The sequence below is a fragment of the Crotalus tigris genome, unplaced genomic scaffold (assembly GCF_016545835.1).
Source record: "Crotalus tigris isolate CLP2741 ecotype Arizona unplaced genomic scaffold, ASM1654583v1 scf7180000017601.7605149639:7615979, whole genome shotgun sequence".
In the NCBI taxonomy this organism is placed as follows: domain Eukaryota; kingdom Metazoa; phylum Chordata; class Lepidosauria; order Squamata; family Viperidae; genus Crotalus; species Crotalus tigris.
This window is the reverse complement of record NW_024096505.1, coordinates 6,664,788-6,685,518: the sequence shown is the minus strand read 5'-3', so window position 1 is coordinate 6,685,518 and position 20,731 is coordinate 6,664,788. Positions and strand designations below refer to the sequence as shown.

The 20,731-nt window shown below is 37.8% G+C and overlaps 1 protein-coding gene across 2 annotated transcripts in view; it reads left to right on the top strand.

Moving 5' to 3' along the window:
- EVA1C (eva-1 homolog C) overlaps positions 1–20,489 on the top strand; it is a 44,139-nt gene extending 23,650 nt beyond the window's left edge. Inside the window, exons 3-9 of one of the 2 annotated variants that reach the window (XM_039319349.1) lie at positions 3,425–3,621; positions 8,863–8,986; positions 11,029–11,181; positions 15,678–15,821; positions 17,896–17,976; positions 19,205–19,294; positions 19,968–20,489. In XM_039319349.1, the coding sequence (XP_039175283.1) occupies positions 3,425–3,621; positions 8,863–8,986; positions 11,029–11,181; positions 15,678–15,821; positions 17,896–17,976; positions 19,205–19,294; positions 19,968–20,389 (1,211 nt within the window). In that variant the 3' untranslated portion in view covers positions 20,390–20,489. The remainder of the gene's footprint in view (positions 1–3,424; positions 3,622–8,862; positions 8,987–11,028; positions 11,182–15,677; positions 15,822–17,895; positions 17,977–19,204; positions 19,295–19,967) is intronic. The other variant, XM_039319355.1, reaches the window with a different exon arrangement.
- The last annotated feature ends 242 nt before the right edge of the window (positions 20,490–20,731 follow it).

Sequence of the window (20,731 nt, the reverse complement as noted above, 5' to 3'; positions counted from 1 at the left end):
AAGATCATTTTGGTCTAAAAATACTTAGTTAAAAACAAATATTACAGTATTCAACATCTTTATTTAGAAACATTTTCTAGTGGTATTAAGTATCATTAATGCAATAATCAAAATCTTGAACCCAAAATTGGTCATGTTCATTCTTAAAAATTCATACATATATTATTTCATTTGCTATGCATGCTTCAATAATGCTTCAATAATTTCTGAGCTCATGGATAACCAGCATCTCTCTGCTTTCATTAAAGCATCCTGGCTTTTTTCAGGCTTCTGCACAAGTCTGAAAAAAGAAGCTGCTGCTTTAAGAAATCATTGATTAAGATTACCATGGCTGTTAAAATAGAAACAGCCATATTCGAGTTTGTTTTTCACGAATAACAATGAGGTGCTGGGCTCAGGATAGCAGGCAAAAGAGTTATCTGGCATTGATCTGAAGCTGAAATCAGAGTTAAATTTAGACATTTGTTATTTTTAATTTGTCTCTGTCTATGTGTATTATTGCTAAGAGCGTCAAGAGTTGCAAATGGCCTAGATCTCTAAGAAGCCTGCATTTGACCTGCTCTGTTGAGCCATTAAAGCTGCCATTGATTAGCACAAAATACAGAGGGGTTGGGTCTGGGGAATGAGCAACCCTACTTCCATTGATTTCATGAGAGAAAAGAGGCTACATAAATGCATTGCTGTCCATTGTTACAGATCTAACCCAATACCAAGAGCCACTAGTTCTCTATTTTTGAAATTTTCTGGTAACAAAGTATCCAGTAAGCCTGCCTAAATGTGTTCTGCATTTTCTGATTTTGTGTGAAAAATCAGAAGATAGACTGAACCTTGATAAACTGTGTGTGCTTTTTCTGTTGAATAAAGGGATTCTTACAAGTAGCAAAAAACTGAGAATGTCACTGAACCTAACATGCCTGCCCAAATAAGAGTAAAGCTGTCCAAGGAAGATCTTCTGAATGAGCCACTTGTCCTTTCTCTCTTGATCTGCCGAAAAGCTGGGGGGGGGGGGAAGAAAGCAGTTGTTTTCATTCATGGATTTCATGACTAGTGGCAGAAACTGGCTTTGCCAAATAACCAGGGCTTTTTTTTTCATAGAATGCCCAGAACGGAGTGTTGGCACCTTTTTTGGATGGAATCTTGTAGGGTAGGCAAGACGGGTTGTATGACGTGTGTGAGTTCTGGCACCTTTTTTTTTTTTTAAAGAAAAAAAGCACTGCAAATAACTGTTAAGAGAATGGTACTAGAATAAAGGTGATCTAAAGCAACATGAAAAAGACCAAAAGTTGCTGCCTATTTTTGAAGCATTTTTCTTTTGGCTGGATGCTCTTCCTTGCCAAAACATGAAGCTTGCAGAGGGTGTGTATGAAACTGATAATTCTCTGGCAATATTTACAGAAAATTTCTCACAGCCCCTGCAGGTATAGATCCAGGAAACAGGACCTGACTGGACCAATCAGTACTAAGAGTTATTGAACCTCAGAAGTCAGTTTAAATCCAAGATTTCAGTTTAAGTGAATTCCTGTTGGGGCTTGTTTTTAATCCTGATTAAATATAGCTATAAGCTGTAACTAAGAGAGGAATCCAGGATAAGATCCTTTGTTTCTCCTTAACCAAAGTGAACACTTATAGATACTATTGACTTCGTATTAGAAATTTAACTTCAAGATGGAGAAAGCAGAAAGCAAAAATAAAGAAGAGATGGGTGTTATGTAAGTTATTAGCGTCTCTGGAGACAGTATGGCCTGAAAGGAAGCAATCTACATAACAGTACAACAAGTTTCCTTATCAAATTGAAACAACAAAATCCCATAACTATTTTCATCCTTCAGGGTGCACATATTGCAATAATATCACTTACATTTTAAATTACAGTTCAAGTGGTAAAATTTCTATTGAACACATGGTATTTTTTCATTTTTATCTGACAAATTAAATGTTATTATACCATCCATGGAACCACTGAATAATGCAATTGATGGCAAAGAATACTTAGGTACAGTGATAGGAATTTGCAGGATCAAAATAGTAGCTAAAATGCTCAGAAACTCATTCAAAAGTCTGCATAGCTAAAGTCCTCAAGAGAATACTGGGCTGATTTGTGCATGGGAACATTTTGTTCCAAACAGATAAGAAACCAAATTAACATAGATGTAGGCCCACATTCTTCAGTGTCCTGTGGAGATGCTACTTGCAGTCCTCAAAGGTTGTGATTACACATAAGCATAACACATCTTTGCAGAAGAAGAGCACAAGCTTGCAAGAAAAGCAGCATGAAGCAACACATAGTCATTTGTTTTCTTTTCCTCTTCACTACAGTAGCTGCTAGAAAATAAGAAAGGGGCAGGCAATCTTCCAGCCAAAGAAGCCCCTGAAATCTTTGCCCCTCTTCTAGTCTCATTTCTTCCTTTTCTGAACTCCACTTCTCTATAACTTTCCCTGCTTCCTCCTTGAAGTGGAATTTAGAAAAGAAGGCTCTGTCTACAGTACTCCTACCTCCTATCTTTTGCTCACTCTGAGTAGCAGACAGAACTGGTTTCACCTGTTCTGTTGTTCGTTCCAATATAGGCAACTCTATACTGAGCTTAAGCAGTTACCTCTGCCTCTTTATCCTTCATCTTTTAGCCAAAAAAAGGGACAAGTGAGCAAATAATGATTGTAGTTGCTTTGTGAGTGTGATAAGATTTGAGTGTATGAGAAGATTTGAGCATGCTATCTCTTCTCTTCACTAGCCAATCTCCATCTCAGCCCTTTGCCTTTTCCATTAGAATTTTCATTCTTGAGGTTCTGATTAAAACATTATATTTTCTCCCCCTTTCTGATTTTGGCACAATCTCCCCAGGTTTCCAGCAAGTTAGAGGAAAGACAGCAGATCAGATGTATTTGTGTTTATCAGTTTCCTCTACATTTGTGACTTTCAATCACTTCCACTTTTGTGGAATAGTAGCTGGGCAGTTAATGAGCTCATTTCTCCCACTGTTAGTCACCTAGTCATATACACAGTGCTTTTTTTCTTAAAAAAAAAAAAAAAAGGTGCCAGAACTCATACATGTCATACAACCCGCCTTGCCTACCCTATAAGGTTCCATCCAAAAAAGGTGCCGGAACTCCATTCTGGGCGTTCTATGAGAAAAAAAGCCCTGTATATACCTAATCATAAAAAGGACAACTTCTCTCCTCTTGAGTACTATGCAGCAACATTGTTTACTAGGATTTGAAAATGACATAGTTGAAGAGAACAGGAATTAGCAACAGGAGCAGCACATTTTCTTCTGGTCTTGATTTGTTTCAATTTAAAGATAAGTTGACCTTTCCTAGCATCCCAAACTATTAATCAAGCTAAAAGCTGTTGATCATTTTTAATTCAAATTTAGAGGAGAAAGGAATATTGCTTCACTAAATGTAACACAAGTTAAATATTTTTTAGGTTACCTAACCAAACTCCTGCGAAACCATACCGTTTATGCCTGTGACGGTGATCATTTGAGTCTCCAGTGTCCTCGGCATTCAACAATAAGTGTCCAATCTGCATATTATGGGCAAGCTTACCACTTGTGTAGTGCACAGCAACCTGAAGTCATGGCGAGAGAGGCACTAAACTGTGTGGCACCTACTACCTTGCAGGTATAAAATACTATATTATAGCATTTTAAACAAATCAGAAGTCTTTTAGATTACTTACAATAGATTAAAAATGAAATGAATAAAGTTTCAGCACGTTATATCTGAAACATGCAGGAGGATTTGTATTATTAATTATGAGACTTTATCGGATAACCTTTCTTCACAATTTTATCCCTTCAGAACAAACACTTTTTTCATATTAATACAGAGAGTAAATCTGAGCAGTTGTAAAGCTGATATTTGATTGTTCAAAAATTATAAAATGAGATTCGCATTTTAAATTACGTAACTTTTTAAATGAAACTGGTTGAAGTTTGACTGTAGTTAAGTACAGTGGCATACGCTATTCAAGAACGCATTGGAGCAAGATCTCATCATCCTAAGAGTAATCCAGTTTGGGTAGGGGAGGAGTTGTCACAGACCTAGTTGCTGAATGAGCTGTCTGAGTTCCTCTCTTGCCAAGCAGATTGGGACAAAAGACCACCCAACAATGTGAATGTCTATTAAGATTCATGGCCAATGGCCCAGTGTTAATTTGTGCCAATCCACAAGTTTTGTCAGAATGGTCTTGGCATTACTTTAGGTCAGTGGAGTTTCCTGAAAGACTTAAATCTATGTTGCCAACTGAAAAATTCTGGCTCCAAATTTTCAGTCAGTCACAGAATGTATAGCATAGTATTGATAACATAAAGGAATACTATCAATAATAAGTACATTGAAATATCTACCAGCAAATTTCATAGCAAGACTGTGTAGTACTCAGCTAACAATTCAGAGGATCTAGTATAGAGAATATCTGATTTCTCATTTTTGGCATTTTTGACTGCCTTCTTGAGAAACGAAAATATAATTGTAGAGCATTTTTATAATAATGCCATAATAATGCTACAGCCCAGTCACTTAATCATATATAGGCTAATTCTACTTAAGGTTTTGGGGAATATTGCTAATGCTGCCCCCTTTTAAGGCAAGAATTATTTCCTTAATAGAACAACTTAGAAATAGCAATATAAAGAATAGGAAAGTCTTTTCCTGAATAGAAATCATGTTAAAAAAGTGGTCAGACATGAATGACATGGTAGGATCTTTAATCCTCCTAATTGGCGTGATATTTACACATGGGCTCCCATTGTATTCATTCAATGCCCGTAAATACATTTCATTGAACTGTAAGAAGGCAAAGCAGATGGGATTGTAGGCTGAGGCTTCATATTCCAGACTGAGTTTAGAACAGTGGTTCTCAACCTTCCTAATGCCGCAACCCTTTAATACAGTTCCTCATGTTTTGGTGACCCCCAACCCATAAAATTAGTCCTTGACTTACAACAGTTTGCTTAGTGACTGTTCAAAGTTACAACAGCACTGAAAAAAGTGACTTATGACCATTTTTCACACTTATGACCGTTGCAGCATCCCCAGGGTCATGTGATTTACATTCGGATGCTTGGCAACCGATTCATATTTATGATGGTCACATTGTTCCAGGGTCATGTGATCACCTTTGCAACCTTCTGACTAGCAAAGTTAGTGGGGAAACCAGATTCACTTAAGAACCATGTTACTAATTTAATCTCTCCCTCTTTCTTTCTCTCTCCCCCCTCTCCCTTTCTCTCCCTCTTTATTTCTTTCTCCCTCTCTTTCTCTCTCCCTCTTTCTCTCTCTATTTCTCTCTCCCTCTTCTCTCACTCCCTCTCTCTCTCCCTTTCTTTCTCCCTCTTTCCCTCTCTCTCTTTCCCTTTCTCTCTTCCTCTCTCTCCCTTTCTCTCACTCTCTTTCTCTTTCTATTTCTCTCTCCCTCTTTCTCTCTCCCCCTCCTTTTCTCTCCCTCCCTCCCTCTCTCTCTCCCTCTTTCTCTTTCTCCCTCTCTTTTTCCATCTCTTTCCCTCTCTTTCTCTCTCTCCCTCTCTTTTTTTCTCCCTCTCTTCCTCCCTCCCTCCCTCTTTCTCTTTCTGATTGGGGATCGATTTGGAGGTGGGGAGGGGAGTGGCCGAGGGCTACCTGTGTGACCTTGAAGCTGACAGCAGCCTACAGGGCAGCGTGTGGGATTCCGGCACACCCTAGGATTGCCCGCCGGCACCTGGTTAGAGCAGGTGGCCAGAGCTCCATTGTGGCCAGCTCCGGCGGGGCGGGGATTCCCTGGCATCATGGAACACGGCACGGCAATGTCACCAATGGGCGGGGCATCCTGAGGCCACCGGCGCCTGGTTGAAGCAACTGGTTGGCACTCCGTTGTAGCCGGTTCTGGTGACAGCGGCAGGGATCCCCCACAGTTTGTGGCTTCTGCTGCGGTGTCCGGATCGGTTTCCCACCGTGCGGGCATTGGAATGTTTGATCAGTATTGGAGCTCAGTGAGCCCGGAGCAAGGGAGCAGCCACCCCCACCCACACTGTATCCCGACTCACCATCAGATGCCTATCACGGGCAGCTGGCCTGAGCCAACAAGGCGCTGGCGATCGCCTTGAGCCACTGCCACAGCCCGATGAGACCGTGCTGTGCCCGACAGGCAGCGCATAGTGGTCAATGAGTGCTGGGTGGGGGTGGCTACTGAGTGTGCGGCACCATTGTGGCCACTTCGATTGGTATCAAGAGTGGGGAGCGGAGAGCTGAGCTCAGCGAGCCTGGAGTAAGGGAGCAGCTCCCTCACCCACGGCCAGCCCCCGAGTCACCGTTCTGATCAGCATCAGCAAAACAAATGTGGGCCTCGATTCCCACCTGCTGCTGCGGGATGAGTCCTCTGGGAGGGCGCGCACCATCTGGCTGCTTTGCTTTCCCCTCCGTAAAGCCGGGCACCTCGGGGAGAGGGGGAAAAGACTTGAGCCCCGGGAGGCAATGTGAGGGCCATGAGGGGTATCGCAAGCTCGTGGGAGGGGAGAGGAAAAAAAATGGAAGAGAGTGAGGCCGCAACCGAGAGAGAGAAAGAATGGGGAAAAGAAGGAGGCAGTTGTGAGGTTGGCTCTCAGGGCCGCAACGCAAGCAGTCTCAAACAGCTACCTGCAAGTGGATGGCTCTGCCCCCTTCAGGCTCGCGCTTGCTTCTGAAGTAAGAAGAGGGGGGAAGGACGACACGGATCCTGCACAATGAGTCCCTGGGGAGGGCGGGGCCTTGCTCTGAGCCTGCGCTCTTTGCATGCTCTCAGTAGGGTTCCTGCAGGCCGTTGCCAAGCAACTTGTTTTCAATTTCAACAAGCAAGTGAGCTGGGAAGGAGGGGGGAGAAAGGCGACGCCGTGGGGGGAGCGGCAGGGGGGAGAAAAAGCCATGTCTTAGGCGACCCCTGTGAAATGGTCGTTCGACCTCCAAAGGGGTCGCGACCCACAGGTTGAGAACCACTGGTTTAGAAGCAAAGTCATTGATTTTGGTTCTGCTTTTTATCCTGCATTTTATCCTGCTACAATAATTGAAAAATAATAAGATATTTGAGCATTATTCTAGTTTAGTATTTTTTGTTTTAAAAAGTTGGTAGGTACAATATGAAAGGATATCATAACATCTAGGATTCATTCAGCAAAAGGGAATAAAATTATATACTCTTTTGTTAGGGAGTATTATTCTACTATAGGCAGGTAAACCAGCCTTCCTGCAATCTATATTTGTATTAGTACTATTTTGATGGTTTTCAAAAGAAAAGAAGTATAACACCTTAGTTGTAAACTAGATTTGAGTATAAAAGTTGAAGAACATGAACACAAAGTCCTGATGATTTATATAGGATTACTATTATAGTTAATTGCATTTATTTTGCTTTAGTAATAATGAGCAGTCTGAATTCAGTATGCAGTACTTGAACCATCATAAAGATATTCTGTTCTTACTGCTAAGCAGAAATCTCCAACATTTTTTCTGGTGGTAGATGGTTTATATGTTACTTATGACTGTTGCAGCCTCCCACATGGTTGTGTGATTTATATGCGGATGCTTGACAACTGGTTCATATTTATGACGGCTGCAGTGTCCTGGCCAGTGGTGGGATTCAAATATGTGAACAATAGGTTCTCTGTGTGGATGCTCCTTCCAGAAGTCCGCTGGGCCTGGGCAACAAAAAATTAGCTACCGGTTCTGCCGAAGTGGTGCAAACCAGCTGAATCCCACCGCTGGTCCGGGGTCATGTGACCATCTTTTGAGACTTTCTGACAAGCAAAGCCAGTGGGGAAGCCAGATTCACTTAACAACCTTGTGGCAAAACTCACTTAACAAATTTCTCACTTAGCAACATAAATTCTGGGCTCAATTGTGGTTGTAAGTCGAGGACTGCCTGTATATGTTATTCCTGGATTGGTTGGTTTTTAGGATTTTCATTACAGTTTCAATATATTTTTCTCCTAAAAATTAGTTGTTTTCTGCAACAAGAACTCCAGGGAGTTAAACAGTTTTCCCCTACTTAAATTCCAGTAGATAGAATTGTATTGAAATTATATTGAATTGATAGAATATAAGATTATTAGGTAGACTATGAGAGTATTAGATAGAATATGAGATTATTAGATAGTACTTTTCACTATATTGTTGTTCTATGGACCTTTCTTTTAATTCTATGTGTTGTTTTCTCAGTTCTCTTTTATTTGTTAGCATGAAAATATCACCTCTTGCCCATTTTAAATATATTGGCTCCAAGTATTTACTTCCAGAAATTTGAGGAAAGTGGTTAAAAGCACTTTGTTTCTTAGTGCTAATAATGGCAGTAAAGCCACAGTATATAAATATTTATAGTCTTAAACAGCCCTTCATTAGAAGTTAATTTAAGATAGCCAAGTATGACAGAAATGCATTATGCTTTGTATAAATTTCATTTACTGATAGCTGAACTTGTCTTCATTTAGTGAGGTTGGGGAGAATTAAAAATGGTAATTTCAAAAGTAATTTACCATCATAATGTTAATTATGTATTTCAAGTTCATTGAATTGTAGATCTTCAGATTGCTTCTCTCATGATAGTTTCTGAAATGGAACTCTGACATTACTACAACTTCTTGTTTTTCCAGTGTTCATGAAACAACTTGTAGTGGAGATTTGAATCTAGGCTTCTCATATTTAAGTTTTACTCTTTAGAACAGAAACATTTCTGGTAATGTGTTAATATTATTTCACATAATTTGCTTTGGAAATCTTATTTTAGTACTCTGATAAATTTATTACTGTTAATCAGTGGGTAATGTTTGTCATGATAGATCTTAAATTGTCAGGATTTGCATTGTTGTACAGTTATTTAAACTGTTTTTTAAGACTTATTTTGGGTCATTATTTTAGAAAGTATTCGATGAATGCCAGGACCTGAGAGACTGCCAACTCCTTGTTAATAGTCGACTTTTTGGATCTGAGTTATGTCCAGGAGTCACTAAATACCTCCTAGTCTCCTTTAAGTGCCGACCTAGTAAGTGATTTGCAGAATGACCAAACACCATTTTTTATGTATGTTTCTTTCAGTTTAAATTGTAATAACAGCACTTGCATGGAATTCTGCAAAGCCCTGACCTGGCTAAATTCAAACATTGCAATCACATGTAAAAATGTTTGTTGTGCTTACCCTTCCCAATGTGGGCATCTTGTAAATTAGTGAATTTCCCTAACCAGGATGAACTTAGATGAGAATTCTTGGTACTGGAGTCCACATAATAGGAAGGTGCCCAGAGCAGGAAGCACTGGCTGTCTGTAAAGATAGTAGCTGATAATGTAAATATTATAGTTAATGGCTTTGCATGTTACGTGGATTGTAGTTTATTAAGTAAACTGTGTTTATAGAAAGTCTAGCTTAGCATGGTGTGCAAGCCCAATCAAATTACTGTGTAAAATCTTGTGGATATTCTTGAGTGCATTATTCTTCCCTATTCATGTATACACATGTACATGTGTTAATGCTAGATAATGTATATAAAGATTCTACAGAGCCCCAAAGCTTCCTGTAGCTGCTTTTTAAATATATTCACATATATACAAGAGTATTATCAGAAATGCCTGAAAAATATTTTTCGATATTATCCAGAAACAACCAGCAGTCTTGGGCCAGAAACTGTAAAGTAAAAATTATAGAATTATCACAGATGTCTGTGGATTCATCTTTACAACCTGAGCTGTTTTAATTACATTTCTCCTGGGTTTGTTTGAGTGGATAGTATAATAAAAAAACAAAAGAAGTAATAGAAAAGTAATTTATGGAGCTGGGAAGTAATTTATGGAGCTGGGAAGACCTGTTAGAGCTGTTGTTGACATCCCTTTAAATTTTAACTCTTTTTTTTTTCTTTTTAAATGTCTGGTGAGAAATGCTCTGTAGTTGGTGTTTTTGTTGTTGTTCCCCAATAGATGCTGGGGAATAAGAAAGGACTTAGTGGTACATGCAGCCTAGAAACAACAGTTTGTCTATCAGCACTCAGAGTCACCGGGAGTGAATCCTCTCTCTCCCTTAAGGTCCCTATTCTGTATGCTAAGGGATTAGTTTGGAATATGGCCAAAGAAATCTCTTGCCCTATTTTGTCTAGTCCAATGGGGTACAACTGGTTATCAAAAAAAATACACAGGGTATATAACACATGGTGAAGAGTATCAATAATTATGAATGTTTAAATTAGACATGTCAAACACAAGGCCCGGGGGCTGGATGCGACCCACGAAGTGGTTTCATGTGGCCCATGAAGCCATCCTGGAAACAGTGAGGGAATGGCCCCCTCTGCCTTGGCCCTGGCCCAGGCCGGTCGGGAGCCAATGTACAATTTTGTGGTGGCCATCTATGCTGAAACAGATTCAGTCTTAGCTCCACAAGGCTGTCTAGAAACACCGAGGAACCAGCCCCTGCTGTGTCAGCCCCGCCCCCTGGGTGCATGCTGGGGAGGTGTCACCCTTGTGAGGAATGAAGAAATGGACCATGCCTTGGCGCTTGCCCCAGTTTCACCCCCTTCTGCCAGAGACTCTCAGATCTGTCCCAGGCCCACACAGGCACTCTTGATGCGAACAATGTAGAGCTGGCCATGCCCACCCAGTAGGCCACACCCACTCCATCCATGCCCACCCAGTAAGTCGCACCCACCCTGGCCATACCCACCCGCCCCCCCCCAAGGGCAACCGCAATGCTGATACGGCCCTCAATGAAATTGAATTTGACACCCCTGGTTTAAATCATCTGCTATAATTCTCCAACAGGATAGGGATTGTTCTTAATCTTATTTGATTTCCATTCTACCTTTTTACCAGAGAAAAGTAGTATGGCACTCAGTATTGCTCAGTGGTATAGAATGGAGTTAACAAACCCCTATTTAGAACTATTATTGTCTTAGCTGGATCTCTCAATAAGTATGTGATTCTTTCACCATTTATCTCCATTGCATACACAAGTGGCAACAGAACCTGCACAGAATGTTCTTTTCGCTTATCCAAGAGTCCAGTTATCTCTCAATGTTGCTTTTTTGCCCCTTTCTTTTTCAGGTGAATATAAAACTAGATCAGTGTGTGAAAATGAAGAACTGAAACTACACTGTCATGAATCAAAATTTCTTAATATCTACTCAGCCTCTTATGGCAGATCTGCCCATGAAATGCACTTCTGTTCAACAAAAATGAATCACCTTCCCCAATATGGTAGGCTGACAAAGTTTAAGTGAGAACTCTTTATTCCAGAATTTAAGTATTACAACTTTTGTTTTTATCCCATAGGAAAAAATGATTTGCCTTTCCTAACTCCCATTAGCATGGGGGTTGAATGCTTGTAATTGTTTCCCAATTCAAAATTATTGCAACTGAGCAACTGTGAGGGTATGACGTGAAATTTACCTGGGAAAGACAATTATGGCTTCTTTATAGTCGTGTTTCTTCCACATTGCTTTTTCATGCATTCCTCTCTGCTTCTGCTTCTATGTTACCGAATAGTGTAAATGTTAAAAATGATTAAAGGGAAATAATTCTAAATTAATAGTAGATGTTAAGTAGAATTGGAGATCGTTAATTTACACATATATTTATTGTATCAAGGGATGACTTCCAAGTAGGTCAAGATCTCCAAATGAAGCTCTAAATCCATTGTATGTAAAAGTCAGATTGGTCTCTACCTTGCAAAAAAATCTTTCTCACTGCAGCTTACATGCTTTGAACTGTCCTTTTCTTGCTGGTTTTTAAAATGTTGCTTACCCAAGGATTTATTACCTTTGTTTTTATATAAAATATTAGTATTTGTTTAAATGCCTTGCATAGGTTTCTCTGGTTCTTAATCATAGGGCACAGTAATTGTCAGACAAAATACCAAATATTGTATCTTTATTGAGGAAAAAGAAAAGAATTAGGGATGGGGAAAACAAAGAATTGTAAAGATTAGCCAACAAAACCCTGACTGCTCTTTAGAAGGCCAGATCCTGAAGTTGAAACTCAAGTACTTTGGCCACCTAATGAGAAAGAAGGACTCACTGGAGAAGAGCCTAATGCTGGGAAAGATTGAGGGCAATAAAAGAAAGGGACAACAGAGAATGAGGTGGCTGGATGGAGTCACTGAAGCAGTATGTGTGCGCTTAAATGGACTCCAGAAGATGGTAGAGGACGTTGTCCATGGGGTCAACTTTGCAACTAACAACAACAACAAGCCAACAAAAATATTAAAACCTTTGTGCCAAGCTCTGACTGTAAAGAAGTCCAGGATGCAACTCAGTTAAGTGCTCATCCATAAAGAAATAACCTGAGGAAAGCTTTGGAGTTCCAGAAATAAGCATGGTTGCCTTAGTGAGATTTCAGCTGAACCAAATATCAAAATCTAAATCTTTGACATCCACTTTGCTCTAAAAACTACAGCACTCTAGAGAGAATCAGAACTAGCTTTTCTGTTTCTTTATGTTTTAATTAAAATCCAGCATGAAAATTTTGTTTCTGTAGAAATTTTTTTCTGAGAGTCCAGAAAGATCTGCACCTTATAGACAGGTTCCACCTGGGACAGCACAACCCCATCAAAAACTAACATTGAAAAATCCCTGGAAACAGTAAATCCTTAAGTTACTGAAGAAAAAGGTGGAATCTAAAGAAAACCAACAAATAAATAATAGACTTGGAGTTATATTATAAAGAATAACAATACTCACTTTCTTACTGATCCTTCCTTCAAATCCCCCTCTAAAATGGAAGGATTTGATTGACAGAGTGGAAACGATAACACTGGTTTCTGAGTTTGGCTTCTGATGGTTGTCATAAATTCAGCATAAACTCCTGCATAAGGAGATAAGCAACCACACCATGTCTCTTTGCTTATCAGGGAGATCCTTTTTTACCAAAGAGAGCCAGATGTCGTTGGGGGGTGGTGGTTAAAATTATGATGATAACATCAAACTCAAAAAAGAATATAAGACTTGAGTGTACTCAATGTACTGATGGATTGAACAAATTGACACAAGTAATACAAACATATCTCTTTAAACATGATTAAAACTAATAATGGAATTCCATGTTAGCACAAAGAAGAACAAGACAAATCATAAATTGATTTATTTAACTTAATGATCTATATAAGTAACTGATCTGCTACATCTGTCAGTCTGCCCAGTATTTTGGATTGGTTAAACTAGGAAATTTAGCCACTTCCCATTTAGCCCTTAATATAATTTCAAACCAATGTTTGCCTTCAGATTCCTAATAATCAATTAATAGGCAATATAGCAGTCGAAAGACAATATATTGCTCAAGGTAAATTTACCTGAAAGAGTCTGGCTAAAATTTTAAGACAACGTATGTTCATAAACCATACTGTAATTAGCATGCTTGGAAAAAAGTTATACAATACATACTTTAATGAAAGGGTCACATTCTTGGTGAAATGATATATAATATTAAATATGTGGTTTCTTTTATTGTTTCTAACATAGCTTTTCTACATAATATATCTAGTGGAACAGAATAATTTCTATTAGCATGCAGAGGGTGGTGTTACCTCTTCCCACTGTTGCAATTCCAATTAAAAATAATTTCCCTGAAGCCATTACTAGTCCTAGAAATTAACCCCCAAAGCAAATTGCTCTGAATGAAAGCAGAAGGTAATTTGCACCAGAATCTACATGCCACATCCCTACTCTTCCTGTTCCCACCCCACAGTATTTAGAACTTTGATTAATACTCTGCTATTTACCAAACATAATTGAGATCATATTTCTTTCTGACACATATCCTTCCAGTATTATACAGTCAGTAATATACAGTACACATTGGAGTAGGAGCCTCAATTTCACTATAATTGGCTGTAGTTATTCCATTGAATAGCTAGCTTTTGTATAGTAGAGATGAGACACCAGAACTTGAAAAAAGAAGAGGCTTTCAACAGAGAAAAGAAGACTTGCCAGTTTTATTAAACTTTGTGCAATTTATGGCTTCAACAACTCTGGATAATTTGCATGTCAAAACCCATCTAAAACCCAACTAATTGGTGACTTAAAGGATCTTTCCTTGAAAACAACAGATGCTGGACTATTAAATAGCAGCTCAGACCAGGACTGATGTTTTATCACTAGCTTCAGAACTGCTTTGATGGTTGCTTCTTTTCATTTCCAGCTGAATAAATGTGCACCAAATAAAATCCATCAGCATTATTTGGCATCTATCTGGTTGCTAACCACTAACTGCAAAAGATGGGCAAAGATTGCAAGGGTTTAGAATGAACTGTATTCTTCCTCCAGAGATGATCATGAAACACAGTTTTTTGTTTTTGTTTTTAATTCCCATCCTTTATCTTCAACTTAAATGGGACTGCTTTGATTTTGTTTTTAAAAAGTGGCATGTAGATTTCTTATCCTAAACCAATTCACTACATTTGGATATTATTTGATTATATTAGAAATCACAATCTTAACAAAGGAGAGTTCATCTAAACTACATGAAGACTACTCAGTTCAGGCAGGAAAATCCAACATTTTAAGATGCATAAAAGGGAGATATTTTGCATTTTCAGGATAGTGTGGAAGTATCCCAATGTATATGCAATCCCGTCCCTGTAAGTACCATCTGAATCAATAGTGCTCATCTACATGCATCTAAATTTAAAGTTTTATCTCCTTGTTTCGAAATAACTATTTATACATCTTCCAAGCTATTCCTCAATCTTCCAGAGCAAAACCTCAATTTTGCTTTTATAATTCTGTGTGTTTATTTATGTGGAGCAGAAGGAGAGGAATGTCATTGTCACATATCTGAAAGCATTTTCCCCTTTATTAACTGAAGTAAATTACTGGCACACGTTGCATTAATGCTTATATTGATAAAGCGAAGATCTAAAGCAAAAATAATAGAGAATCCATTGGTATTTTTTCTCCAGCAGTAAACAGTAATATGTATGCACATGCATATGTATATATCAATAATGAAATATGTTTTCATTTTAAATTAATTAGAATAATATATTAATTCTATTTTATTTTAGGAAAATGTCTAGAATTTTAATCTGCATTTTGTGGTTTTGATAGTTTATTTTCTACTACCTTTTATTTTTATTTTAGTGTTATATTTTCTTAGTTACTGTAAGCTGTCTTATGAATGCAAATAAGTATTGAAAAACAGAATGAAAATTCCAAGGTGCAATGATTCTGTTCTTAAACTAGACAATTCTAAATCAGGTGTGCCATATTTGCTTCAGAGACTATATAAATTCCTCTTCTGACCCTAAGATTGACCTTGGAGTGTTAAGGTTTGTTTTGGCTTTATTTTTATTTTATTTTTTTGCCACATTTCAATAAGTTGGCTACATTGGGGCTGTTGTATTTAATAATTAAGTTTAACTGCTCTGAATTGGTTTACCCTAATTCAGTCTGTGCATTCAATCCGCAGCAAGAGCTCTTCTTGTCTCTCCAGTGTGTTGGGTGGTAATTGGCTTGATCATATATTCTTATACCATCTCTGCATAGAGCCAACCACAAATTTTGGGGAATTATGGAAATGATCACTCCTTCCTTGCCATCATTGGGCTTTATCAGAAGCAATTTCCATATAGCTTTCTGAGTTAATGTTATTCATGCACCAACAGATTTATATCTCTGCAAGCACGTACCAGTAATCTCTTCAAATAAATCATTTTTGTTCATATTTGTATATATGTGCATATTTCTTTCTCCTTTTAGATTGTTTTTCCTATTCAGCTTTAGAAGTCTTGTCGAAGAAGTGCTATGGGAAACAAAGGTGTAAAATTATTGCTAACAATCATAACTTTGGAAGACCATGCATGCCTGGGGTGAAAAAATATCTCAATGTCAGCTATGCATGTGGTAAGAAAAGTATGAAAATCATAAAATTTACAAACTGCAACATTTCAAAACCTGGGCATCTTGCATATAGATGTAAAAATCATATTATTCCCATATTTTAATATCTAAGATAAGTATGATAATTGAAATGCAATTTTTTATGATTAATATAATTTGACTTGAAAACACATTGGCAAAAATCTAATTATATTTCTTGGATGGATCCAGTTGAGGAGATTCTTTTTGGATGATCATCAATCTTGAACGTAGTCAGGTAATAGTCAAAAGGCCCTGTGGAATTTGGCCTGTTGATTATTGAACTGTACAAGATTACACTTCTGCAGCACCTGTGCTAGGGTTGGATGAGGGATTAGATTCAGTCTGTGCAAGTCCTGGGTTATTTTTGGCAGGTCATGAAGTAGGTGTGATGCAGGCAGCATCATTAACAAGGCAGAGTAGAGATTAAATTTAGGCTGGCACATTGTGCTATCTCACGGACTGGAAAAAAGCAGATTAAGCATGTCCTTAATTTGGTGAACTGTGCCTGTGGACTATATTTTTATATTTTTTTATTTGTACTAGTTATTTCTTAATCTGTTTAATATTTTGAATTGAATATTAGTGCATATGTACTATTATTTATGTACTAAATTATTAAATGAAGGCAAATATACACGTTCCAGGACAATGTTGTACGATCCAATCTGGGTCGGTCACCGGGACCAGAGATTTAGTCTTCCGAGCTTTCGGACTTGTGCTGGAGCCCATTTTCACCAACCATTTAGTTAGATTATACGTAGGGGTATCGTAGTGCTACAATAGATCTGAGGGTGCCTCCCTATCTTGGGGAGTCCGTAGAATCTCATTCCTCTCATTTTCCACCAATCTTTCTCCATTATACAGTCATTTTGCTTGAGTTGGCTGAGATAAGCATTCAGTTGGGTGACCATTGTTCTCATCTCTGATGTCTTTGCTCATCTGTGTGCTGAGGAATCATTGAGCAGGGTAAATGCCTTCATTTCATAGTCTGTGTGGTTCATCACCACTATTGAGTGGCCTTTGTCTTCCGGTAAAATAACGATGTCCTGATCTTGTTTTAGGTCTTTCAAGGTGTGTCGCTCCGTTGGGTTGAGCGTATTGTTTGGTTATGTATTTTATAAATAGCTAATTGTGATAGTTTAATCTGGAAAAATGGCTTAATAAATTTTATAAACTACTATACCAATAGAAATGACATTTAATTTTGACTTCATGGTAGTACTTAGTTTCCAGGATCTTTTTTTACAGTAGCTATATAAGACTTGATTCGATGATGATGATGATTTTAGCAAAAACTAAGATCCACCAAAAGTTCCTGTAATGATTTTTTTTTCTGAATAACTTAGTTTTGCCTCTGGGGTAATCTGTATAACCAGCATTTCTAGTCCATGTTTGGTCACTGACCATTTCTTAAGGGCAAGAATACATATGTCATTCTCTACCTACAAGCTATTCATTTCTTCTCCTGGTGGTTCTTTCTTTTTAACAAAGTGAAGTTGACAAGAATTGTACTGCTTATCTTTAGCTGAAGTGAGAGGAAAAATGTAATTTGTTTCTTTCACTGTCCACTAATGGATACAATGAAAACATGTCCAGTAAGATGGGAATCAAAAGAAGAAGGGTCAAATGAGAAGCCTATCACATGTTCTCAAAGACCCATCCACAAAGAAGAACCATTGGTGCTTGTTTCCCCAAAATAGGTGAATCAAGGGAATTCAACAGTTAGGAGGCATAATAGATGGTCTGGCCATCATGATGGTTGAAGCAAAAGAAGGGCTCATATTCCAAGAAGCAATTTCATAAAATATCTATATTTTCAGTTAGTCTATGATTGGCAGTGAAACAGCAATGCAATGCATAAAAGCCCCCAATTCAGCAAGTGACATATTTGTATAGAAGTTGACTTCTCTTTATAAATATTTTTGATTGACTGAACTCTCAAATGTAAAGCGTGAAGGGAAAAAGCTGCTAGCAAGCTTCCCAGTATTGTCTGTAGGTGGAGCAGGACGTATGTTTTAAAATCACTAGATAACATTTTTAATTTTCAACTTTACAGTTCCCAAATTCATACTGGCAGCAATTGATCCAATGGTTACCATACTCCCTCCTTCTTGGAAGCCAAAAGAAGTTGAATATGGTAAATTTAATTGTTTGTTATGGACATTTGCCTTTAAACATTTGAGTGGTTTAATGATCTAAAAGAGGAGGGGTCTCTCTTCATGATACTTGAAGGACTAATGTTCAATTCATTTTGAATGCTGTAGCAGAGGCAACACTTAAAAAAGTGATACAAAGAAATGAACAGAACTAAGAAGCTGAATCTAAACTAAAGACTCAATTGACTTCATTGACTTTGTTATTTGTCACATAAACAAACTTTATTGCAGAACTTGTAAATAAAATAATCATCATTTTATTATTAGGAGTTGACTAAAGATTAATTCTTCACATATCTAGTTGGTGGGAATCATAGCTTAAAGCCATAGTGGTGAACCTATGGCATGCGTGCCACAGGTGGCACTCAGAGCCCTCTCTGTGGGCATGCACGCCATCGCTCCAGTTCTAAGCCTTCAATTGGGTTTTATAAAACCTTTTTGCTTTAGGCCTCTGCCGCTGTGTGCAAAAAAAAAAAAAGGTTCAATCAATCAATTTCAACTTCTTGTGGAAAAAAAAAGATCTCGCAAAGTTGAAATTGATTGATTGAACTTTTTAGTCCCACCCAGTCTGCCGTTACCACCACAGTCACACCCACCCAATTGGTCATGCCCACCCAATGGGCCACACCCACCCAATGGGCCACACCCACCAGGCACCCAATGATACTTAAATGTGTTTTGGGTTGCAGTTTGAGCACTCAGTTTCTAAAAGGTTCGCCATCACTGGCTTAGAGCAAGGATGTCAAACTGCTGGCCCACATGCCAGTTTCATCATACCGAAGCTGTGCCCACCCTATTGCTGGCAATGCAAAAAGAGTCACGATAGTTGTGATCCGTCACGTGATGTGGGAAGTTTGACACCCGTTGGCTTAGAGCATGTTTAGTGTGAAGAAACATCTTACTAATTTCCTAGTATCAGCAGTGTTAAAAATTCCTAGGGAAAACAGGCAACAAACATCTTTTCTTAAAAAACATTCTCTTGTATTTATGAGTTGTGTTATATAATAAAGTAAAATAGAAAATTAAAATAAATTTTGCTTTAAAGCTTCATAAAATGTGTTATGAGACAACGTGGAAACATGGAGATGTTAAAGAAGGTAATTGCTTGCGGTAGGATATTTAAATTATTCATTTAACACTTTGGTTTTCAATTTGGAAAGCTAGTTCAATTACAGTCTAATTTAGGAACCTTTTTTTTCTTTCATACAGATATAAATTTTGATCCAAAAGAATCAAGAATTCCAAAGAAGGAAGGAATTATAATTAGCAGCAGTTTGGCTACATTTGCATACATTAGAGGTAGAACACTTGTACTTTGTATTCTGATAAGAAATCCTATTACTGCTAGCAATTTCATTTTTCCAGAATTAGTATAAAATATTAAATATACATAATATTTATGGCATTTAAAACTTCATTGAATTATTATGTTATATTATTTTGTGAATAATATCCTAGTTAACAAGGTGCTTAAAGTATTATTTTGCTTTACTAAACTCTATAGAGGAAAAATCCTTGAAGAGATAATTCACATTTTTTCTGGTACTGATGGCTATTGGCTGAGCTAAAAAATAGCATCTGGAAAAATAGGGGGAAATGGATGTGTTTAGAACATGGGTGGAAATCTACTGGGAAATACCAGAGTTGCAGGCAACAAAATTGGGAAAAAAAATCTCAGAAAAAGATAATAGTAAGCTATTTGCATATCGTTGCAAAAACTATATAGATCCATCTCTTACATTACCTAAAATCATATTTGACTTAAGAGTTTTCTTAATGTTGGTATTGTACTTTATTTTCATTCCAATATTGCTGGCCAGAAACAAGTTAGCAAGGTCTGATGGACTATGTAGATTTAGATACTAAAAGATTGTCTCAGAAGTCTAGGCTTTTCAGAAATGACAGCAAATTATTATTACTCCCATCCACCCCTACATAAGACTCTAGTCTGGGATTTTATTTCTAATTTCAGATCACCTTGAAAGAGCTGCTCTCTTGTTTGTGTCTAGTGTTTGTATTGGCCTAATGCTCACAGTTTGTGCTCTGGTAATGCACATTTCTTGCTGCGATGATATGTTAAAGCTACGGAGGATGAAAAAGCATCTAGTGCTAGAAAATCAGAAGGCTGATAGAAACAATGAAGATGAGGAAAAAGAGGAAGAGGAAGAGAGAGAAGAATCTTCTGTTTCAGATTTTACTGATGAACTAACAGGATTATGCAGGACTTCATATACAGCTTATTGTGCCCTGGATGCAGCCGAATTGGCTGAGAGGATAGAGAGGCGAGAACAAATCATGCAAGAAATCTGGATGAACAGTGGCTTGGAAGCATCTCCTACCAGAAGCTTCAGCCCATTCTATATCAATGAACAGCAGTGCATTTGTTTTGGATAACATGCACCTCTTTTCTTAAACTACCTTCTGTGAAGGATCATCTGCAATGTAATGTAATAATTATTACAAAGCTATATAAATAATTTAAAATACCTTAAAACAGTTTTTAGTATGGCATATTTTGAATGCTGGCCTCCAGTTTATCCTATTTATTTTACCTCTGAACTGTTTATAATTGTTTGAAAAGTATATGTTAAAAACCAGCACTACATATATTTGCACTAAGAAGAAGCTGTTTTGGAGCATAAAAGGTAAGGTTGATACAGCTAAGATCACTATGCAGATTTTTTTTTTTCATAATAGCTTGTAGACATATTCTATTAGTTCAAGCTAATCAAATCT